General features: G+C 43.6%; 1 protein-coding gene across 1 annotated transcript in view; it reads left to right on the top strand.

The window, feature by feature from the left end:
- Nucleotides 1-25591, top strand: part of AP3B1 (adaptor related protein complex 3 subunit beta 1) — a 249412-nt gene that overhangs the window by 40430 nt on the left and 183391 nt on the right. The window contains exons 5-7 of the mRNA XM_088443910.1: nucleotides 4804-4964; nucleotides 6944-7010; nucleotides 23559-23741. Coding sequence (XP_088300036.1) covers nucleotides 4804-4964; nucleotides 6944-7010; nucleotides 23559-23741 — 411 coding nt within the window. The remainder of the gene's footprint in view (nucleotides 1-4803; nucleotides 4965-6943; nucleotides 7011-23558; nucleotides 23742-25591) is intronic.

Genomic DNA, 25591 nt, shown 5'->3' with positions numbered 1-25591 from the left:
CGCAGACATTTTCCATGTTAAATGTCGGCGATTTGACTATCGCGATCATTTTTTGATTGCGATCGTCAAATCGGGAAAATCCAACATGTTGGATTTCTGCGATCCCGTGATGCCGGGTTGCGGGATCGCGACAATCCATCGCAGATGGATGGGGCCCATTAAGCTGTAGGATCATCTCAAGGAGGATCAGTGGAAACAGGATGCACCTGAGCTCAATTTTGAGCTTCATGGCAAAGGCTGTGAATACTTATGTACATGTAATTTCTTAGGTTTTTTTTTTTTTATGAAAATTGCAAAAAACTCAAAAAAAACTTTTTACACGTTGTCATTATGGGGTATTGTGTGTAGAATTTTGAGGACAAAAATGAATTTATTCCATTTTGGAATAAGGCTGTAACATAACAAAATGTGGAAAAAGTGAAGCGCTGTGAATACTTTCCGGATGCACTGTAAGTGACCCATTTACTGCTAGTATACATTCATTACTCAGGCCTATAAAACATTTCCTATATATGAAATTGCCTATTTTTACAGGAGATGGTGACTGTATTCAGTCCTTTGCGTTTCTATGGTCCCCTCAGCGGTATCATTTGCTTTTACAGCAGCGGGTTTGTAATACACCCGCAGATGCACAGAGAATATAGGCATGCTGCATATCATTTTAATAAGCAGCAGCTGCTTGTGCTAGCTATTCGCATCACTGTGTGAATAACACATTTGAAGGTAAAAAATCGCACAAAAAGACGCTCGGTGCTACAGAGTCACGCCCCGGCATGGCGCAATAGTAGGGCTGTTTAACGTGTAAGGAGGCTAGATGTATGAGGACACATCTGTACGGGCCTGATTCAGTGTTTTACGCAATGACTTTTCGCAAATGGAGCAATTTTTTTTTTTTTCACTGCACATGCGTCTGATTCGCACTGCGCCATGCTTGAAGGTACATTACTGTAGTCATAGTAGAGTATTTATTCGCAGCTTGACAGTCGGAGAGCGTTTGGAGGAGGCAACTGGGAATGTCGGCTAAACAGCAGGCGTGTCTCGACCGTTTCTGGGTCGTGTCACATCCTGAGACTGCGAACCCATATGCAGGAAACATGGCTCCAGAGTCTGTTACGGGCGGTCATTCTGCGTGCCCATAGACTCACTCAGGGAGCCGATGTCCGCATCAGATGCTGCGTATGTGTACGCAGTTGCGGATAGCTGCGATGGCTCCGGTGGGCATCTCAGTACAAGTCCAAAAATGGCAGTTGCGGAAGCATTAGCGTACAACTCTGAATTGGGCCTAATGTTTGTTATATGCTACTTATAGCATGTGTAGTTTATTTTTCCCTCCTTGGGGCACAATTATACCAGTACCTTTTATTTTGCCAAGATGCACACCAAGGGGTTTATTTACTAAACCTGGCACTTCCGATCATTTTTATGCCCAAAATTTAAAAAGGCAATGATTTTACTAGCTGTGTTTTGCTAGGAAAATCATTGCCCTTTTTATATTTTGGGCATAAGCACAATTGGAAGCACCTGGTTTTAGAACCCCGATGATTAGTAAATAAACCCCCAAGTGTTCAAACATCAGGAACTTCATTCCAAGTATCTAAAAGACGAAACTGTTTCCTCCTAAACCTACTTAATGGTTGAATCAGTCATCTATCATTTCATTAGCAACTGGTGGTGTAATTAGGCCTGTATTTAGTTTGTTGCGTTGTGATAGTAAGCTTGCAAGCAGGGCCCTCTTATTTATTTGTCTTTTGCAGTGGTTCTCAAACTCAGTCCTCAGGACCCCACACAGGTCACGTTTTCCAGGACACCCAGCAGGTGCACAAGTGTGTTCATTACTTAAGGCCACCCCGAAACCCCGGCACTTCCCATCGCATCACCGGATCGCAAAATCTGGTGTCTGATGTATGGCCACCTTTAGGCCCCCATAAATCAGCAATCTGAAAACCACAATTGAACAATTTGAAGATTTATTGCCCGATCTTAGGATTTCCCAATCGAGCAATCTGCGCCCATACACTACAGATCTTTTTCAGTGATTTGCAGATCGATTGCAGAAAACACAGATCGGACAATCTTGAAAGGCCCATCATTTTACTGGTAACGGTCTGCAAATCTGCTGATCATGGCCATACACTAGCGATCTACAGCCCCAATCCATCTGTGAAATCCAACAAGTTGGACAATCTGATTAAACAATTCCAATCACTTTTTGGTTGCAATCTGCGAAGCCCATACATTGCAGATTTTTATACACAATCGATTGCAAATTGCAGAATTGCCACAATCGATTGCTGATGTATGGGGGCCTTTACTGACACATTTTAAAAGATCCACAGGTGGAACTCATTTCACTTGTGATTCTGTCAGGAGACCTGGAAAACATGCACCGTTTGGGGTCCCGAGGACTGAGTTTGAGAACCTGTGGTCTATTGTTTTGTTCTCAATTGTAAAGCTCAATGAAATATATGCTTTCACTATAAAAATAATTGTATGGCTGTGATGATCTGTGTGTGGCTGTGCACATCTATGTAGACTACGGTACCCCAACATCGACACATTGTGACTATTGCCACTGATAACATTGCCCCCAAGACCCCATTCTATAATGATTTCCCTAGATCTTAATTAATTAGTCCTCAAAACAGCTGCGTTCCTGTGCGTAGATAAATGGATCTTTTTGTAGATGCTGATTAGGAGACCACCCTAAACTAACGTGAGAATTCCACAGGTGGCACAAGCTTCCGCTGGGATTGTCATGCCATTGTCTACAGATGTGTTCTCATTTACTTAGGGGTATATTTACTAATGCGGGTTTTTTTAGAAGCGGAGTTGTTGCCCATAGCAACCAATCAGATTCTACTTATCTAGCACCTTCTAGAAGATCATAGCTACAATCTCATTGGTTGCTATGGGTAATTTCTAAAAACCTGCACTTTAGTAAATATACCCCCTAGTCTCATTTCGCCTTGCGGTGTGAGACGCCTGGCGCGAGCAGGCTGCCAGGTCTCCTGCGACTTAGCTTGCGCCACGTGACTTTTTCACCCGAAAATGCGGCCTAGTCGCAAACTGATGTGACAAACCGCTTTATGAAACTTCACTGATTAATTTGATATGTGACACTGGTTTATCTTTGTGTGACTAAATCTGTATATGAAGCGTTGTGGACCTTGACGTAGAAAAAAAGCTGCAGCCACTGTATTATAACGCTTCATATACCAAGTCAGACTCGGTGGCACACAGATGTACAAAGGTCGCATATCAAGTTAATCAATGCAGTCTTGTGACATGGTTTGTCGCAACCGTTTGTGACTAAGGGCCGTATTCAGTTAGGTGCGAAAAGCCCGTTTCTGTGGAAAAGTATCGCCGGTGACGTCATTTCGCCAGGCGAAAATTTATCCCCGTATTCAATTCCAAAGACTTTTCACCAGTGCGGAAAGTCAATGTATCGGAATTGGTAAAAAAGATTTGTCTATGAAAGCTGTCGAAAAAAAGTGCGGAATTGGGGTTTTGGGGTGCAAACTTGCGGGAACCACCCATGGGACAGCCCCCCAAAGGTAAACTGTGTCAAAAAAAAAACCTTAACACCCCAAAAAATGACTGAAAAAAGGGCGAAAAAAGTACAAAGTTAGGGGACAAACTTAAAAACTAGCGAAGTAGACTCCAGGGGGGTCCCCAAGTATGCCCCAGGTGTTTTTAAGTTGGCAAGTGCTTGCGGCAGGTGGATTTTTTACGTTTTTTAAACTTCACTTTAGCAACTTTAAAATATGCTAGTACCCATTTTCATGTACCCCAAATTTACTGGGAGTAGTTATTTTCCGCAAAAAACCCTGCTAAATGCTATTCTTCACTACTTCTGCAAAGACGCTAATTAGCAGCTATTTGACAGAATTTAAGTACCCCAAATACCTTCAGCTGGCCTATTCGGGGGTATCTATAGTGATCCCCAATGTCAGTGCATCTTTTGGGGCGTGTCAATCTGTTTTTCCCCAAATCTGACGCCACATTTCGCCGGGTCCTGTATTCGCCGATTTCTAATTGAATACGGGGGGATAAGCGGGGACGAGCACAATACTTTTTCGCATGGAAACCCAGCGATGTCGGCGAAAAGTCCTGGACTTTTCGCACCTAATTGAATATGCCCATAAGAATCATTTTCAGTTGAACAATATGTAAAAAATACACTTGGTGCAAGCAGAGTCTCACAGGACCTGGCGCGCCGAGAAGGGCTGTTTTGGTGCGACTGCAGCAATAGTGTATGAGGATACATCTGTAGTTCAAACCAGGGTTTCTTTACAGTGTTTTAGTTTTATATGGTTATTTTTATTACTTGTAGTTGACGTCAGTATGGCACGCTGCATAAAATGTGGCTGTAGAAAAAGCCAAACCCACACCAGCTCTTCTTCATCTACATCGTTTTGTTGCCGAGTTTAACTAAAATCTATAAGCACTACCTTTTTCTTAGTTTACTTTTTTTCCAGTATTCGCTTTTAATATGTTTTGGTGATTATATAGGTGTGGAAATGGGGCGGAATAGTAGTGTGTGCTGCAGGGGTATTCAACAGGCGGTTCTCCAGTTACTGTGGTGACTACACATCCCAGCATGCCTTGTCACAGTTTTACTATTAGGGCATGCTAAATCTGAGACATATAATGCTGGGATGTGTAGTTCCACATCAGCTGGAGGGCTGTGTGTTGAATACCCCTGGTGAATAGGTTTAAATTAAAAGTGTGATGTGCACACACTCTAAAAGCAAATGTTTAGTACTTTTTGCAATAAGGTTTTTTTTTTTTGTCCCCTGTCAGGATCCTAACCAGCTGATTCGTGCAAGTGCCCTGAGGGTGTTATCCAGTATCCGGGTGCCAATCATTGTCCCTATAATGATGCTGGCTATAAAAGAAGCCTCAGCAGATTTATCTCCCTACGTGCGGAAGACGGCAGCACATGCTATCCAGAAGCTATATAGGTAAGATGGCTGTAATGCATGACTCTGTGTGACACTACTAGAACTTGTCTGCACATGAACAACGCAGCTTTGTTCTTTTTTTATTACGACTTGTGATTTCTGCAAGCGTCCTTGGTGTGAGGAGTCTTCTATGCTTTAGAGAAAAGCAGGCGTTATTCCTCTAGCACATCAATTAAATAATGTTCCAGGGACGATTCTGCATCAAGCGATGGGAAAGTAACATCTTTTATCTCCTAACTTTGCAAGATGACATAAAGTACAAATACACTTCTCTGGAGGCCTGCCTCCTGAAGGACAGAAATGGGACACTTATATGAAATGTGCCACATAGGGTTAAGCTACGAACAGTTGAGCATTTTGGAGATAAATGCCCTTGAAAATGTATACTACTCGCATCACTAGAAGCTCTTCATTGAATAACTTTCTGACATTGCAGGACATAAGCCCAGAGGTTGTGTAATTACACAATTGCTAATGGAACGGAGTGGTGACAATCATGATGTTACCACGGATACAACTAAGGGTACCCCTGGATAGCCCTAAGTGTATCCAAGCATACTCTTGATTCCCATAAGTGTATTTAAGCATACCTCTGAATCCCTCCCAGCTTACATTAAAATCCCCATAAGTGTACCCCCGAGTCCTTCTAAGTTTATCCCAACATACCCCTAAGTCCCCTTAAGTGTATCCAGATGTGTATGAGTCTCCTTGAGTGTATCCAGATGTACCTCTAGATCCCTCTAAGTGTATCCAAACATAACCCTGAGCCCCCCTAAGTGTATAAAGATGTGCACCTGAGCCCCCTTGAGTGTATTCAAATGTGCACCTGAGTCCCCCTGAGTGTATCCAGATGTGTTCCTCCGTCCACTTGAGTGTATCCAGATGTACCTCTGGATCCCATAAGTGTATCCAAGTTTACTGTACCCCTAAATCCTTTCTTTCTTCTTCATAGGGATCCACATAGAGATTAACAGGGATACCATGGGGATATTATGGTTGGAGAGATCCAGGCACCAAACTTCAGCTCCCAGGATACCTCTGATACTCCTCCACATATACCCCGCCACTAGCCATAGGCCTTCAGTTATTCGTTTGGTGCGGCAAAATCAAGACGCACCTTTATAACAAGGGACTGCTCAGGCAGTACAAAGCTTTTATTTTATGTTTTTGGGTTGGCAGTAATAAGCATCTGAATTAACTCATGTACTGCAACACCAGTAACCGGGCTGGTGATTTTGGCAGGTCGCGGCTGAGCTTGCTAGCAGCAATGCTGCGACCTGGACTGCTACCGGACGCACTGAGATGTCAGGTAAGGCAGTTCCTCGCTTACGGGGAAACACGTGTGGCAGTCCTTGCTTCTGGTGTCAGGGACTGCCTCCCCGCTTGGTACTACAGACTGGCTCATACAGAGATAAAAGCTGCGGCTGACTGTGCACCCAGGGACAGGTCCTCTCTGTGAGGATATTCACAGCTCACAGAAGTCCCAGATACTATAGCAGGTGCAGTCAGCAAAATATTACTGGGTCCCAAACCAACAAATTTACTGGAGGTAATTGACAAACGCTACATTGTTCATATTACGAATGGAATAGTGCGTAATATGGCCATTATATCAGCCTAATAAGTGCACTTAAATTACCTGCAAGCTATATTTGCTGATACATAACTGGCATTGAGAATTTGCTAAATTTGCCAAATCTAAGCTTTTTACATCATCAAGTGTGGATTTTAGACTACGGACATATACAGTAACTACCACTTTTTTCTAAATCTTTTTTTATTGTTCCTATTGTTGCATTTTTGTATATTATCTGCAGAATTGTGTCCATGTCACTCCATATTGCTATATTTGCAACTTTGTATACATGTTGTTTTTTTATTTGATCTTATAAATTATGTACTGTTGAATAAATGCTTCTATGTTTTTAGACACACCAGTGCAGAATTGCTTTTTACTTGTTGTTCTCCTATTTTTCTAGCCTAGATCCAGAGCAAAAGGACATGCTGATCGAGATCATAGAGAAACTTCTGAAAGACAAAAGCACGGTAAGCAGACACATGTACTGGTCTGCAGGATATAATGCACTTTTTGAGTTGTTTTCAGGAAGGTAACACGTAATGTCATTTCAAGTGGGGATCATAATAATTGACTTGGGTAGGTTTACTAAACATCAGATTTTCAAAGCTGAAAGCTGTTGATCTGCAATGTTGACCAATGGATATCAAAGGGTAATTCATGCTAAACGAGCCCTGAAAGTCACTAAAACTCTTATTCATGCCCTCATCATCTCTAGCTTGTAACCTATTCCTCTCCACCCTTCCCAACTCTCTCCTCTCTTCAGTCTATCCCTAACTCTGCTGTCCCCTCTGCCTGTCTCTCCACTGGCCCCGTCTCATACAGTATCCAGTGTAAATTCCTGACTCCTCTACAAATCACTCATCTGCTATTTTCCTTATCACACACTATCTCTGGCCTACTTTGCTCTGTCAATGGCTGCCACCTTTACTGACCCCATATCATTTATTCTTGCTTTTTCCTTCAGGGTATCGAACGGGCTGTTAACATCCTCAGGAATGCCCTCCCATGCTCAATTAGACTCTCATCCAGCTTCCAAGACTTTAAACATGCTCTTAAAACTCAACTTTGCATTCAAGTCTAACCACCCCCTCCTCCAAACTGTCCAACCTCTGCCCTCCCCTTCTCTGCTACATTCTCTCCCTTTCACTGCCTCTAAAATGTAAGCTCTTGTGAGCAGTGTCCTCTTCCCACGGTTTTCTCACCATAAATATACAGTCTGTGCACTGCAATTACTGTATGTGTATATGTAATTCTATTAACTTGTCTCTATCCGTTTGTACAAATGCTGATTTGCTCTTTCTTCTATGCACAGCAATATGGAGCCCTTGTGGTGCCTTAAAAATAAAAGGTAATAGGATAGTTAGTGTGTACCACTGACATTGACAGGATGCCGCCTCCCCCTCACTGTTGCTACCTGCAACTCTTTCCTGGGGCTATGCGGATTCCGTAACTCAGTCAACAAGTTTAATTTTGTAGGAGAGTGTGTGAGGACCAATCACAAGCAGCACTTTCTTTTGGTGTTGCGGTGAGGGTTACTTAGTAAGATCATGCGTACTCCTGCCCATTGGAGGGGGAGCTGGTACTGGAAAACTCTAAAGCTGGGTACACACTGGAGTGACCGGCAATCGTCTGATGTTCAGGGTGATTTCTCTTCACCCTGGACATCGCATAAAATTACTCGTTCTGTTCTTCATTAATATGTATGGTGCTACATGCAATACCGTGTGATTGGACATGCAGCAGGGCCAATTACACTCTCATATGACCGCGGGAGCGTGCAAATTGGGCATACACACATTGCACAAATGCCTGATTTGTCGTTATGATTTGGTCAAATTGGGCTGATATAGCTCCAGTACATACCCAACTTTAAAGCATTCTCATTTGTTCCATAGGCACTGTATACTAGGAGAATACTGAAGCTTATGAAGAAAGGGATTACGTTGGATTTTCCTTTCTACTAAACAGGAGCGTCCCCACCCTTAAAGGAACTGCTTTGGGACATCCCCAAGGTAATTCCTGTGGACCCCGAAGAAGAAAATGTGTTATGGAATAACATACCTTTTGTTAACTCTTTTTCTTCGAGGTACATAGGGACCACAGGACACCCACCCTAACGCACCTGGTATTATTGGGTAATCTTTTTCTATTGTACTTCCATGATTCCCTCTTCTTAGAGTGTTTCTGTGGTACAATTGTACTTCCTTCTCCTCTTTCCTTCTCCTGCCTTGTGCTTCATAACAAACTGAATGCCTGTAGCCAGAGGCGGGGTATATATGGAGGAGGACCCAGTGCATCCTGGGAGCTAAAGCTTGTAACTGTTTGGTGCCTGGATCAATCCAACCACATACCCCAAGGTAATTCCTAAGGACCTTGAAGAAAAAGAGTTAACAAAGGTATATTATACCATAACTCTTATTTCTACTTCAGGGTCCATAGAAGGTCCACAGGAAACCTTGGGGTATAGGAGATGGCGAAGACATTCGGGCACCATGCAGTTAATTTTTTTTTCTCCCAGGTTACAACGGGGCTTCCCTCTATACCCCGCCCCCGGGCTGGAGGCGGCTCAGTTTCGTTTGGTGCCCGGCCGAAGTCGAGTCACTGTATTGCAGTGGGGCTGTTACTAACCGCCCTGAAAATTTCAAGTTTTTTTTCTAAGCGCGCTGACCACAAACAGTCCAGTGGAAGTTTGCGTGGCTGCATCATCACCCTGCTGGTGCTGAGACGCCGGTACTGATCTGTACCTCTCAACGGGCCTCAAGGGTCTTGGCTAGCAGGGACCCCGGAAGATTCCTAGACTGTGGCTGGACTCTACAGGGTGCAGGTAAGCGTCCTGCGTCCACACTAAGCCACTTGGGACTGGAGTTCTGCGGAACACTCCAGCGTCCCAGGGGTTAAACGCTGGCCAGGGTATGCAGCCTTCCCTGTTTAACAGCCGGCTCCTCCCCGCTGCTGAACACGCCTTTCCACTGTGGTCTGGCTTGATCTATGACAGCTTCCTGTTTCCAGCTCCGCCTCCCCATGAGTTCTTCGGTCATTCTCCTGGCTGTGTCGCTTGTCTCCACAGGCAGTGCGGAGTACGGGTCCTCCTACATACCTCTCCTCTGGTTGGTGGTCAGTGGTTGTAGCACTTTTGTCCTACTAGTCTCTGTGGTTGACTTAAGGAAGTGCCATTAAGTGCAGGTATTATTGTTTTCTGCATTTGTTTGCGACTGTGTGCTAGCACTGTCAGTTTTCTTTGCTAAAAACTATCATTCTTTTGTTGCTATTCCTGTACCTATTCTGGGCCATAAGCATGGGTATGGCACAAGTCGAAGCTGAGACTCAGTCTCTGTTAAGTGATCCTCTTTACTATGGCAGTGAGAGTGATATGACTAAGTTAACCCCTATTAAACTGCTCTGTAAAAAATGTACAGTGGTGTTAGGGGCAGGGGACTGAGGAGCCTCTGAGGAGTTGTGTTTCCGGTATTACACTGCCCCGGGTTCTTCTGAGGCTTCTGCCGTTCAGCAGGAGCCGCCATGGGAGTGCTTTGCAAAAGCACTAACAACCATTGCAGTGCGTTTAGCAGGCCCTCCTATGTGTCCACAGTTCAGTTTTCAACAACAGCACCTTTTGCCAGTGCGAGACCTGCTGCAACCTCCTACACCTTCACAGGTGTTGCCCCCTTAGTGGGTTAATACAGTTCCTGCTATATTGCAGGGTGCGACTGAGATACGCCAGCAGGATGCACCTATCAGCAGACCAGCTAAAAGGGTCTTTCTATCGTCGCAATCTACTGTATATGACGATGATGTGTCTGACTCTGAGCTACCTCCTCTGGAGGCGGGGGTCAAGTATAAAATATATATTCCAGAGCTAATACAAGATGTAAAAGCAGCCCTGATCATTGAGGAGGATGAGCTTCCTGCGCCTAAATCTAGGCATGCATATTTCATGGAAGAAAAGGTGACTGAGGCTACATTCCCATTGTCTGACCAATTGGTGAATCATTTGGAGGTAGCTTGGTAAACGCCTGGAAAGTGATATCAACTGCAGAAGCGTCTAGTCTCTGCTTAACCTTTTGCTGAGAATAATTTTTCCAAATGGGAGACTCCACTGGTGGTGGATTCCCTTATCACACGCTTGGTAAGAAGCGCAACGCTTCCTATGCCTTCCATGTCGTTCCTGAAGGATGTTACAGATAGGAAGGTAGAGGTATGCCTTAAATCTGTTTATTCCCATTCGGGTGCTGCGTGCAGACCAGCTATGGCCATTTGCTGGGTGGCTCGGGCCATGGAATGTTGTGCTAATAAGCCTTGAAACATCCTTAGCCTCTAATGCTACCAGGGAATAGCTGAATCTGGAGGGAAATCTCAGATTCGGCTACCTATATAAATGAGGCAGCTTTGGATATTGGCCTACTAAATGGCAGGGTTTCTTCGGGGGTCATTGCGGCTCGCCGTTCTCTGTGGCTCTGTTCTTGGAGAGCTGATGTGGAATCCAAGAAGGGGTTGGAATGTTTGCCTCACGAGGGAAAAGTCTTGTTTGGCCCTGATCTGGACAAGATTGTGAATACTTTAGCAGCAGCTAAGTCGGCTTATCTGCCTTCTGCTCCGGCCTCTTCAGGGGTTCGGACTCCGTCCTTTCGGACCTATCAGGCCCCAGGTAAGGCTAGAACTCAGTCCTTTCCCAGGCACCACCAATAAATCTGCCAGACCTAAGAAGCAGCCCTGAAGTACCAGACGTCCGGCTGCCAAGCCTGATGACAAGCCCTCTGCTTGACAGGGACGGGCCTCCTCTTGGGGGACCCCAGAGTGGGAGGTCGACTTCTTCAGTTCGCTCAGTACTGGTGTCAAACTGCCATGGATTCCTGGGTGAAGGAAGTGGTCTCTCTGGGGTATGCTCTCTCCTTCCACAGAAGGCCTCCCCATCAATTCTTTTGCACAGGGCTTCCGAAAAACGCAGACAAGGCTTTGGCTATTCAACAGGTGGTACAATCCATGCTACAGGCAGGAGTCATTGTACCGGTCCCGATTTTCCAAAGAGGAACAGGCTATTATTCCAGCCTATTTCTAGTCCGGAAGCCAAACGGTTCTTACCGTCCTATTCTCAATCTCAGGTCCCTGAACAAATTCCTCAGGGTACCCAGGTTCAGAATGGAGAACCTACGCTCAGATATACTGGCTATGGAACCTGTCGATTTTATGGTATTCCTGGATATTCAGGATGCATACTGCATATTACGATTGTTTCAGCTCACCAGTGTATTCTCAGGTTCGCTGTATCACAACAACATTTCCAGTTTTGGGCTCTGCCATTTGGCCTTGCAACTGCACCTCGGGTGTATACAAAGGTCAAGGCGGTATTGGCAGCCCATCTGCGGCTGCAGGGGGATCTGCCTTTTACCATACCTGGATGACCTCTTGCTACTAGCAGGGTCCTCAGAGGTACTTCACCACCATCTGCAGCTAACGATATTTGTGCTCCAGGTACACGGGTGCTTGAGACGGAATCAGTGAGGACTTTTTCCAATTTATCAAAGGATGGTCCATCTGGGAGCTCTGTTGGATTCACAACAGCAAAAGATTTTTCTGACAGCAAAAAAGATCTCCACTTTGCAGATGCGTGTACGCAGATGCCTTCACAATCGCCGAGTGTCAGTCCACACAGCAATGCAGTTACTGGGATCCATGGTGTCGGCATTCGACATGGTGGAGTATGCCCAGTTTCATTCCCGGCCTCTGCTGCTGTTGATCCTCTCCAAGTGGGACATATTTCCCCATCATATACGGACTCAAATGATGGTGCTCTCTCTGGAGGTATGCCTGTCACTGACCTGGTGGCTTCAGACTGCTCACCTTACCAAGGGGCATCTCTTTTGTATCTCGGACTGGGTCCTTCTAACGACTGATGCCAGTCTTCGGGGCTGGGGCGCAGTGACTGGTCCACACTCCTTTCAGGGAAGGTGGACCGCAGAGGAATCTGCGCTTTCTATCAATATATTGGAACTGCAGGCAGTCTTCAGGGCTCTGCAGCTAGCCAGGCTGTTGCTTCACAAAACCCATGCAAGCACAGTCAGACAATGCCATGACAGTGGCTTATCTAAACCGTCAAGGAGGAACTCGAAGTCAGGCAGCAATGACAGAGGTGTCAAGCATTCTGACATGGGCGGAAGGCCATCTACCAGCCATATTAGCGGTGTTCAATCCAGGAGAGCTGAATTGGGAAGTGGATCTCCTCAGCCATCACAACGTGCATCCAGGGGAATGGTCTCTTCACCAAGAAGTGTTTCAATTCCTAGTGGACAGGTGGTGCCTTCTAGACGTGGACTTCATGGCCTCTCTACTAAATCGCAAGCTGCTTCAGTACGGGTTCAGGACAAGAGACGCCAGTGCTCTCTTGGTGGACGCTTTGTCAGTCAAGTGGACTTTCCAGTTTGTGTACCTGTTTCCTCCAATCTCCCTCCTTCCTCGAGTAATTCGGAAGTTCAAACAAGAGGGAGGCATGGTCCTGCTGGTGGCTCCAGCGTGGCTCCGACGTCCATGATACTCAGGTCTTCGGAGTCTCTCCATCGACACTCCGTGGCTATTGCCTTAACGTCCGGACCTGTTGTCTCAGGGTCCTTGCCTCTAACCAGATCTGGGTCGTCTGTCTTTGACGGCATGACTCTTGAAATATCCCTTTTAAGGTCCAGGGGTTTTTCCGGCTATGTGGGATTTGGCTGTTGTCCTTAAGGCTATCCAGATCCCTCCATTTGAACCACTGGGTTCAGTGGATCTCAGATGGCTTACTGCCAAGTTTTTCTTCTGGCCATTGCTTCCGCCAGAAGAGTTTCTGATTTAGGGTCTCTCGTCGTTCCCCATTTCTAGTTTTTCATAGGGACAGGGCAGTGCTTCGGACTCTCCCTTGGTTCCTTCCTAAGGTGGTCTCTAGTTTCCAAATTAATGAAGAAATTATTGTGCCGGCCTTTAATTCCTCAGACCTCTTGGCAGGGGAGGCCTCATTGGATGTGGCACATGCCCTCAGGATTAATGTGGATCGTACCAGTTCTCTTCGGAAATCTGTTTCCTTGTTTGTTCTTTATGGCCAGCCAATAAACACACTTTGGCTAGATGGCTTCGCATAACTATCTCTGAGGCTTACATTCATGAGGGCCTTCCAGTCCCGCCCTCTGTTACTGCTCATTATACTCGGTCTGTAGGCCCTTTGTGGGCAGCTAGTTGTTGTGCCTCGGCTGTACAGCTTTGTAAGGCGGCCACGTGGTCTTCTATCCAGACCTTTTTGAGGTATTATGCCTTTGATACCTTTGCCACTCAGGTTGTACCTTCGGGCGGCGGATTCTCCTTTGTGCACAGGAGCGTCCCCGCCCTTGAGAGGGTACTGCTTTGGGAATCCCCAAGGTTTCCTGTGGACCTTTTATAGGCCCTGAAGTAGAAAAGTAGATATATGGTAAGAACTTACCTTTTATCTCTTTCTACGAGGTCCACAGGGTACCTGTGCTTCAGATGGGCTTCACTCTGGTCACCGGTTTTCCGTCTCCTTCTGTGTGAGAATGTGATTCTTGAGTGATCCAGACTCTCTTCTCTCTTTTATCCTTCACCGGCCTTTGGCTTGCTACGTAACTGACGTGCCTCCGGCCCTGAGGCGGGGTATAGAGGGAGGCCCCCGTTGCATCCTGGGAGAAAAAATTTAACTGCATGATGCCCTGATGTCTTCGCCATCCCCTATACCCCAAGGTTTCCTGTGGACCTTCTATGGACCCTGAAGTAGAAATAAGAGTTATGGTATAATATACCTTTTAACTCTTTTTCTTCAAGGTTTCCTGTGGACCCTATGGACCTTGTATAAAAGGAGATAACAAAGGAAAGTTCTGACCATATCTCTACTTTTTTGAAAGACAAGTTTCCTTCTCAGTTTGAGTAGAACAAGTTTTCGACAAGTATATCTGTATTATGCAACCTTTCGGACACATCTCTGCAGTATCTTTCCCTAAAGCGGTCATTGCTGCATACCTATTTGGGGGGGAGTTTTTGTTTACCCATATACATGATTTCCCATTGCGGCTAGTGACTTCTGTAACTGGTTCTTTGTCATAGATAATCACCCAGTACCTTCTCCGATCAGGGCTCTCTTTCTCCAGCAATTCAGTTTAGGTTGATAATACATCTACGTTACTGAGCTCTGAAGAATGTTTGACGTCTATGCAATGATTATGTACCACTTTATCCAAACTAAAGTGTTACAGTGTTAGAATTCTGTTAGATGTGGCTTCATAGTGACAGCAGACCATGCTAAATATTCATTACACAATATGCTACTATGGTAGCTAATAAAGTTGCATTCACCATATCAAAGTAAGATCGAACAAGAAACAAAGACAAAATTAAAGTTTTTATTAGTTTTTGAGTTACCCTTTAAAATGGGAATCTGCTTTATTACTGTGAACCGATTGCTAATATCACTAACAACGCAAAACTATCACGGCAGCAGCAACATCTCTATAAATGGAAGGGACTCAGACACATTCAGCCAATCGGATGTGGCCACCGATTCTCATCATCAGTTCGCATTTTGCAACCGACATCAAGCACCTACAAGTCATCTTCCCCTGCCCGAAAGCCTGCCCCACCCCATCCAATACAATTGTTGGTGCACATGCAGTAAAAATAAATCCATCCATTATATATCTGGTCTGCAGGGAATCGTTATTACTAATATCTTTTCTGACCACAGACGGAACCTTTACTTTAGTGTAGCTGAAAGGTGCATTTGGAGTGTCTAGTTATGGCTGCTGGGCTGGACATGGGTAAACTGCTGTTTTCATAAGTTATTGATTTAAGGGCAGTATGAGCTTCACTGTTATGGGAAAAATGTGTGTTTGTGCAGATGTTTCATTGTGATAGATCTATTATACTGCTATTAGAAGATTAATGGCTGATCCTCTTCATCTTCCATGTCTCTAGAAAATTGAAATAAGAAGGGGAATATCATTTGAGCACTATGATTAGGGCAGGTAGGAGGGTCATTAATTTAAGAGAAGGGAGTCTTTGCAGCACATTATCAATCATCCCCTGACGCACTTCTTGTGATGACCCAGCACTCCGTGCGCCCCCCTCCCAATGTTAATTAGAATTCATGACAAAATAGATGCAAGGAAACATTCTGTACCCCTCATATTTTTACAGAGAATTTATTGTTATTAGAGGATCCATTTGCTTAGTGTGATTTTTTTCATTACCGGCTTGTCAACCACTATAGATAATCTGGGGAAAATATAAACTCCTTAGATTGAGTGTCACTTTTGTTGACGGCTCATGTAGTTTACCTTGGAGCACAGCTAATGGCTCAAGTTCATAGCAACAGCACAGAAACACGTGGCAACTGCTGGAAGACAAATGAACCGTGTTTATTGCTTTAATATAAAAAATACATAAATGGAAGGCTGCATTTGAATTTGATGAGCTCATTGCTAGTTTTGCCGGAGTGATTTATTTATCACCCCCCACCTTGTGGAAAAACGCTAATATTGACACCAAGGGATAGGAATTAACGGCCTGATTTTTAGAAAGCAATATTTTTTGCTTTTACATTACCAGTGAATCATTTTGTTTTAATTCAAAGTGGTTTTATGCAATACTGAGCATTTAATAAACTGCAATGATCTTCTATTCCGTAGCACTTTTGAATAACTTTTTTTTTTTTATCCGAGCAGCGAAAGGTTGCAGAGCAGATTGCTATATGACTATTAGTGATATTTAGGTTTTTTTTATATATATTTACATGTAATGTTACACTTTGCAGCCTTAATTTTTAGTGTGGTTTTGTTTTAGTATTGGTGACGGTGTTCATTTGCATTGTGTATGAATAAACTGAGCAGCATGCCAGCGAGAATAGATTAATTTCATTGAAATACTAATGTAAAATAGATTTTTGTTTGTCCAAATGGCATCACTAGGAAATAGCTGAGCACTTTATTATATTCAAAATGAATGGAAAAAAAAAATTAGACGTCAGAATCTAAATTTGTTGGATGAGTGCAGAATTGTTTTTTCCACTTACTGAGACAAGAAAGGAATTTACATTGTAATCTGGAGCCAGACGTGCGCTGGTGGAAATAGCTCTTTTTTGTCTTATTGACTTTGTTGTTGCTTCTTGCATTTCTGTTTAATGTTGAATGTCTTTTATTTTTACATATTAACAATTTGCAGCATACCTCCGTACTGAGCTGTGCAGCTTATAGATGGAAAGGCCTGCTTTCATGTGTTACAGTTTGTGTTTGTGGACAAATGAAGGTGGTGGTGCTGTTTATGACAGCTCTCAATGCAGTGATTAATTATTGTGGCTAGGGGCTTGCATGATTTCTGGCTGCTGAAGTGTGTAGTGCTAACCCTAATATGGCAGGGACATGCAGGCAGGTTAGGCAGGGGAGGCAGAGCCTCCACTGTCATACTCCTGAGATTTGATAAAAAAAAAAAAAAAAGATTAGAATAATACAAAGAAGATATTTATAACTTATAAACCTCTTCTTTGTTTATTGTAATCATGTTTATAATTAACACTCACCAGCTTTGTGACAGCTCTCTGGGACTGCAGGGAGATGAGAGATGAGGCAGCCACGCTTCTGTATAGTCAGACACTGCTTGAAGAGCTGGGGGCGAGGCCACACCATGAGCAGTAAGCTGCACAGAAAGAGAGCTAATAGAGGCATGCCTCTAAGTATGGGGGATGTGCCTTCAGCACTGATGGACACCTTGGATGTGTCATGTGACCAGGAAGTGCACTGCAGAGTTTAGAGATCGGAGCTCAGTCAGCAGAAGCAAAAGACGACACAGTGATGCAGGTAGGAGAATCAATGGACACTGAAGCTTAGTGTAGTGAGGGGGGAGTTACAGTGAGTAGGGGATGAGACTGGCTCCCAGCACTGACCCATCTCCATGTGTGCCTCCCCAGCCATTGAACTCACCGTACGTCACTGTTATATGGTGGTGGGCAACATGACCTGTCTAGGAGTGTGGGCTTGAATATCATCCCTAGTATTCAGTATATGATCTACCTAAAAGGGGGAAGGGTCTTCCACAACCCTGCCTTTCTGACACCTAGATTATATTTGGGGGTTCCTCCCCGGGATCACCTAGGTGTTCATGATGACTGATATTTTTTGGAGACTGCTGCAGTAGAAAAGCCCCATGTCTGATGCAATGGTTTAAATGGACACTTTCCATTCAATCCCGAGTAGTGTTCCATCTAATAACAACCACTTTGTGGGACCCAGAGGCTTACAGCAAATACAGTTTTATGCTCGAAAACATGCCTCACTTTGAGTTATCCAGATGTGGTCTCGTGGATTCCTGCAAAAATAAATATAACAAACTTAGTGTAATACATTTGGATAAATTACCGTTTATGTGCCAAATTCAGATCGAAATAGTGATGAGTATTTAATGCTCCCCTCCAAAAAGAGCTGAGAGAGTCCAACACCAATGGTTCCCTTTGTGGTATTATTATTACATTAATATATAAAGATGGGCTTTATTGTATATCCTTTAAGTGGTCTCCCCAATCTTGTCTCCTCAGACCGACGTCTGTGATACCATATAGAAGAAAAGATGTATTCCAGTAAAGGCAATTTATTAAATACACAGTACATAAATGCACTCACAAGAGTAAAAACAAGTATAGGTTTGTATTTGAAGCCTGCATTTGTTTTACTCTTGTGAGTGCATTTATGTACAGTACTGTGTTTTTATTAAATTGTCTTTACTGGTATACACAGTACTTCTGTACATACAGTATATTTCTTCCACATGGTATCGTGTATATATATATCGGTCTGAGGAGACAAGATTGGGGAAACCACTGAAAGGATATACATTAAGACTCATCTTTATATATTCATGTAAGAATAATACCATAAGGGGAACCTTTGCTGTTGGAATCTCTCATCTCTTTTTGTAGGGGGGCGTTAAATACCCATCACTATTTCTATATGAATTTGGCACATAAAGGGGAATTTATCCAAATGTATTACACTATGTTTGTTTGTTATTTCTTTTTGTATGTATCCATGAGACGACCTCTTCTGGAAAATGTAGCACCAGACCACTCTACAAGTCTTTGGTTTTATCCAGTACAACATATGAAATACAGTGATTTGCTTGTACGTAGTTTGGTGGGCTGCATATTGTTCCCTGGTTTATTACGCAGTTGAGGTTTCCACACTACCTAGTTTCTGTTTGTAGCCATGTATGTGGTTTGAGGATCGTGATCTGAAAGTGCAAATAAAATTTTTTCATTTAGTGGAAAAACAATATGGCACACTTTACATGGATATAGTGTAAATCCCGGTTGGCGGGATGCAGGCGCCGGAATCCCGACACTAGTCAGAATCCCGATGCCTGCATCCCGACGATAAGTAGTGGGGCTAGGCTTAGGCACTAGGGAGGGGAAGGTTAGGCTTAGGCACTAGGGAGGGGAAGGTTAGGCTTAGGCACTAGGGAGGGGAAGGTTAGGCTTAGGCACTAGGGAGGGGAAGGTTAGGCTTAGGCACTAGGGAGGGGAAGGTTAGGCTTAGGCACTAGGGAGGGGAAGGTTAGGCTTAGGCACTAGGGAGGGGAAGGTTAGGGTTAGGCACTAGGGAGGGGAAGGTTAGGGTTAGGCACTAGGGAGGGGAAGGTTAGGCTTAGGCACTAGGGAGGGGAAGGTTAGGCTTAGGCACTAGGGAGGGGAAGGTTAGGGTTAGGCACTAGGGAGGGGAAGGTTAGGGTTAGGCACTAGGGAGGGGAAGGTTAGGGTTAGGCACTAGGGAGGGGAAGGTTAGGGTTAGGCACTAGAGGAGGGGAAGGTTAGGCACTAGAGGAGGAGGGAGGGTTAGGTTTAGTTGTAGGGTTAGGATACTTACCAGTGTCTGTGTCCTACCATGTCGGGATTTTGACTGATACCATAAAGTGGTTGGGTACAAGATGCTATCTCCGGGCTTGCAGATTTTTTTTCACCACCGCGTTGGGCTGTGCCAGATTGGGCTTTTTGGGGGGCAAGTTATGGTGCCCTGTCGCACCTAATAGTTTGGTTTTTCAATTAATGAAAGGGCTCAATGTTGTTTTAATACAGAGAAAATGTCTTTGCACCCTAAATGACCCGCTATATGAGTTTATATCCTTTTTGTTTAGCAGGAGCATCGGGACAATTGAATCCACTCTCTAAACTGCTTATGTTACACTCGCGGGGTACCCACTACACCCCTTGCACATCCGCATGAGACCTGTCCCCTTATTCATATTTCAGGCATGTCTGCCAGAAAATCAGGACTGGCTAATGAAAAATGAGACCGTATGGGAGTACTCTAAACAATTACCATTTTATTAACATTTTTGAAGAACCAATTACTATTACCGATGCACAAGATCGGGGAAATTAATATAATGCAATATTGTTGTTTGGTTACATTTTCTCTATTTGGCTTTCTAGTATAATCTGCCTTTTAAATTTGCCGACATGACTATTAAAATGGTTTTGTTGTTTGATTGTTTACCTTCGTTTGAAGAATGAAGTAATAGACTCCCACACTCTATCAGTCGAATAATGCTGTCATTAATTAAACACTTGGCATGTTCTTCTACCTGATGGAGTAGCGGATAGGAATTATGTTCCTATGTACTTGCAGCGAACCTCTTTTGGCCTTTTTCTTCATGTTATGAATAACAGGAAAAGCAAATTACCCTAAGATGTCTGATGTATTTTATTTAGTTCTTACAAATAATCAAATGCTTGGTTTGTGGAATGAATTGTCTTCATGCTGGTACCAGCAGGTTCCAGTACGTGGACAGGGCTGGAGTCAATAAATGCAACTTCACGCTTATACTGATTGGTAATTCATAGAATCCCCAAAGGACTTCCAGCTTGCTTAGCATAATAGCAAGTATATATTCCGCACTGTTTTCTTTTGATTGTAATGTTGGATGCATATTAATATACCAAATGTTGGCCAAATACTAACGGAAGAAAAGCTAAAAAATATTAATATTGCTGCAAATAACATTTGGTTTTCTTTTAGTTTTGTTTTTTTTTTCTTTTATACCGAAAGGCTTTCATCAAGTTGTGTTTTCATCCAATTACTATATAAAGTCATTTGGGAAATTGCTTGTACTTACAAGTAATCCTGTTTGCTTTCAATGAATGAAACCTTTTATTTTCCTGTGGGGTTTTGTATTGCATTTTGTATTTTACAAATAATATATGTTGGCTCTGTGTGTTATATTTATAGCTTCCCTTGTGATGGCTTTGTATGTGCAGGAAGTAACTAATTATGAATGTTTTAAGGGCAACTTAAATGTAGTGTTTCTCTTTGTAATTATATTAGAATATTTCTTAAGGTGTGTAAATATATGTGTGAAACTGCTGGAAATAGCTCCTGTTGGGGCTAAAACACATTGTAGAAAATATCTACTTAGAGTAAGTAAAAAACACAAAAAAATACAACCATTGCACAACCTGCGGAACCCTGCTCATAAGAGCTTACAATCTAAAAGGAAAAAATGCGGTGAGACCATCAGGTGTGTGAAACATGTTATGTCATACGTAGTGACTCTGTGCATTTTATATACCCTGTCGTTTTAGTCTGGAACATGGACAACAGGTCTGGTGAATGGAGCTAGTTACTACATGGCTAGATTGGTATGGGGTTGTTTTATAAATACTATGTACAGTGTCTGACTGGTTAAGCAAGAGAAACCCCAAAAATAGGCACAGAATATGCCAAACATAAATTAAATACAAAGTATATGACCAAAGAAAGTGAATTCGTGCAGAATCACTGAGAAAAAGAATAGAAAATTTAAAGCTACTCGGTAAACTAAGTCAGCATGGTGGTTCTTTAGTTAGAATGGTTCCCTGTGTTAGTGTGGGTTTATTCCCACTGTCCAAAATCATACTAGCAGGTTAATTGGTTGCTGATTTATAATGGGTGTGTGAGAATTAGGGAGCTTAGACTTTACGCTACAATGGGACAGGCTCCGTTGCGAATGATTACATATACAGTGCTGTGTAATATGGGGGAACGTTATAAAACACAGCTAAGTTTAACTTCCTTATATATTCATATATACCCCTTTCACATCGCAAACTTGGCTTTGACCCGGGATTTTGAATACGGTTCCAACCCAGCTGCGACCCGGTTCAGACCCCTTTCATACTGCACCTTCGACCAGGGTTATTCCCGGGTTGGCCCCGTTCACACTGAACCCAGGTCAGCCATGTAAAGCCTTATGGCTGTCATTGAAAATTTACTTTTTCAGACTCACAAAGATAAGATGACAAAAAGGAACACAAGGGAGGGGTGGGGACAGCTCACAGCATTGCTGGAATCATGGCTGATGGATTACCACTGTGTAGCCCTGAGTTCATAATTGTTTGTGCTGCCATTTGATTCAGCCAGTGAGAGCATGATGCAGCTTCTGGCAGCATAGTGTACAGTTTGCTTCTTCATCACTCCAATTATCCATCACTGTAATGACACTAGTGGTATTAACCCCTTTCAGACTGCTGGAATGCTGCCTCTGCTGTTGTCTGCAGTGTGCTGCCCTGGTAGAGCTCACTTCCCCTTCATGCTAGGGACCTGGAAGTGACGTGAGTGAGGGCGGAAGTGCAGTTCCATGCCCATTAAGGCCACCTAAAGAAGAAAGTTGTCCCCTCGCCACACTTCGGGCTCGGTGGCTCTCTATGCTCGCCACAAGGTTGTATTCCCCCTCTGTGCCCACTTGGATGGTAGGGAATGACGCTGGACACTGGCTGATGACGTCAGGGTCCTCTCCGTGAAGGGGTTTTAGACATTACCGTGCTGCTTGTGTGTCTGGCTGCTGACATCATCAAGTGAGACCCAGCACATCCAATCAGTAGTCGGTGGTGTTTGCTGAGTCCCGGGTTGGATAACCCAGGTAGGGCCTGTTCACACTGCACTTCAACCTGGCTTGTTCCCGTGTTCAACATGCCAGGTTGCTCGACCCGGGAATTTGTTTGGTGGAGCATCACACTGCACCTTGATCCCGGGTTATTTTTGCGATGTGAAAGGGGTAATACTGTACTGTTCCATTTTGCTGTGCTGCTTTATAGCTTCGGTGAGTTTTCTTTTCTCTTTGAGACATGCACTGTATCCTATTGAACCAGTCACTGCTTTTATTGTATCAAGGTCATGATGAGTCCTCATCCGCTTCTAAGATTAATCCTAGTAGTTTTTGGCCTAAATGATCTGATTTGAGAATATTGTGGCTGTTGGACCATTTGTTTTATGACAGTTGGAGGAAAAGTCTCTCAAATGTTTTTATATATCTTGTCTGGATATACAGGTTGAGTCTCCCATATCCAAATATTCCGAATTACGGAATATTTTTAGTATGACTGAGATAGTGAAACCTTTGCTTTCTGATGGTTCAATGTACACAAACTTTTTTTAAAGCACAAAATCATTAAAATACAGTATAAAATAACCTTCAGGCTGTGTGTATAAGGTGTATATGAAACATAAATGAATTTTATGTTTGTACACAAACTTTTTTGATCAAAATTATTAAAAATATTGTATAAAATTACCTGCAGGCTGTGTGTATAAGGTGTATATAACACATAAATGCATTATGTGTTTAGATATGGGTCCCATTCCCAAGATATTTCTTTATATTATGCAAATATTCCAAAATACGGAATATTCCGATATCCAAAATACCCCTGGTCCCAAGCATTTTGGATATGGGAGACTCAACCTGTACATTGCTTTAAGACCTTTTACTGTTCATATTGCTATTAGAGGTTTCATGTGCAATGCCTGGCTATGTACTTATCCTCCACTTGCTGTAATGCCGACATCGCAAGTTTCCCTGCGCACCTCTACTATATTGATATCGATTTTATTCCTGTAACATTTATTTTTTTGTTAAAGATCTCCACATAAATAAAATATGGTCTTGCACTAATAATCCAGCTAATTTTACAGTGTTTTGTCTTTAATAATACATTTATTTTATTATTTCCTGTTTTTGCTGTGCAGCTTGTGGCCGGCAGCGTAGTGATGGCGTTTGAAGAGGTATGTCCGGATAGAATTGATTTAATTCACAAAAATTACCGTAAGCTGTGTAACCTATTGGTCGATGTGGAAGAGTGGGGGCAAGTGGTGATTATCCATATGCTGACTCGATACGCACGCACGCAGTTTGTCAGCCCATGGAAAGAGGTGAGTGAGAAAATGTTTAAGAATTAGGTAAAATAACCTATTTGTTAATACTAGATTCAAGTGTTGTCGTCTTTATTTTTGAGCTGTGTTTCTAAGACTATGCACAATTATGAATGTATGTTAAAGTTATGCTTGTCTTAATATAAGTATGGGTTCAGATTTCAACGTCTGCCCTTCGCTGGGATGACTCCCCGTCACCGCTATATTGTTACTTGCCATCCACAGATTGTTCTATGGGGAGACTGTCTGAAAGGGGTCTTTGGTCCTAATTCAGCGTTGTACGCGAACGCCACTGCAGCTGCAAACTTGTACGCAGCTACGGTGCAAAAATACATGCAAATGTTGCAGATGCAAGGAGAAGCATTGAAACGCCGACAAGCGGCTCAGCAGATCCAGTCGGCTGCGTACAAAGACGCAGCATTGGTCGCAGATCCTTTGATAATCGGCCTCCTGAGTAACCTTATGGTTGCTCAGAATGGCCGCGTGTACTAAGACGCCGAAGCCATGTTTACTGTGTGCAGGATCCAAGAAGCAGCCTGTAACACCCCACGAGAAGGACATGACACGCCTGCGTTTCTGTCGTCACTCCCCCATTACATCCCAGAAACGCACCCGGGACTGTCCATCACTTTGCAAATAAATCCTTACTGCACGCGACATCGGTTATGTACCGTGACACATGCGTAGTGCGACTTAGTCACAGAGCTGAGCGATGTGTCTATCAGCATGGTGTACAACTCTGAATTGTGCTGGCCACACACACAGCGATATTTTACCCGATCTGGCCGATTCCGACACATTGGAACGACAGATCTTGTAAAATATGGCCAAATCCTGAGTAAATCGTGAGTCCCCACTCACGATGCGATGTGCGTCCCCGCTGGTCGCACATCGCATCGCCAGATCTGCCGTGCAGTAGGGCAGATCTGACAATCTGGGACATGATGCACTGTGAAAGTCTGGATGCAGGAGAGATCGTATGAAGATTGGACACCAAATTGTGTGGAGATCGTGTGCAGAGCTGCCGGGGAGAGTTTCAAGGGAAATCGTACACATCGGCTGATCATGTTCAGATCGCCACGTGTGTGGGTACCTTAAGGCCCATTGTTCCTATATGTAATCCTGTGTTGTAGATGTAAGAGAAGAGTTCTGTTTTTAGATGAACATTTATGGGATACAGTAATGCCAGCACTGAGACAAGGCCGTTTTTTTTTTCTCTCGGGTGTTTATATTTTGCCGGACGTTTTTTGTGTCGGTCGCCGCAAAAACCATGGTTTTGTGGCGACCGTTTTTTTTTTGTGTCGTGCGTTTTTTTGTCATCCGTTTTTTTCTGTTGCTTTTTTTGTGTCGGCCGGTTTTTGTGTTGGTCGTTTTTGTGTCGACAATTTCACACTGTCGGCCTTCAGCATGTCGACCCTTTGTCCCTGTCGACCTTTTGACTAATATCTGGTTATCTAGACATTGTCTACCTTTTTACTGTAGATCTTTAGACCGGATCCCAAGATTGTCTATGCTCCACCTGGTTCCAGAGATGTCTTGTAAAGGGGCCTATCCATTAGCAGATAAATTGAACGATAGAACGATATATTGTTCAATCGATCTGCTATGGATAGGCCCTGAACGATGACAGATGCGCACTACCGCAGACGATAAATTGAATCACTCATCTCTCCAACATGTTGGTCAATTATCGCATTTCGCTGACAGATATTAGAAGTATCTGGCAGTTTATATGCGGTGAACGACAAAATAAATTAGCAGCAGCTACAGAGAAAAAATCCACTCCCTGAATGATGTCATGCGATATAGTTCGTCATTTGCCAAAATCTGTCATGTACATGACAGATATC

Source organism: Taudactylus pleione, unplaced genomic scaffold (assembly GCF_031769625.1).
Source record: "Taudactylus pleione unplaced genomic scaffold, aTauple2 ptg000336l, whole genome shotgun sequence".
NCBI classification, from domain to species: Eukaryota; Metazoa; Chordata; class Amphibia; order Anura; family Myobatrachidae; genus Taudactylus; species Taudactylus pleione.
This window is presented reverse-complemented; position numbering and strand designations above follow the sequence as displayed.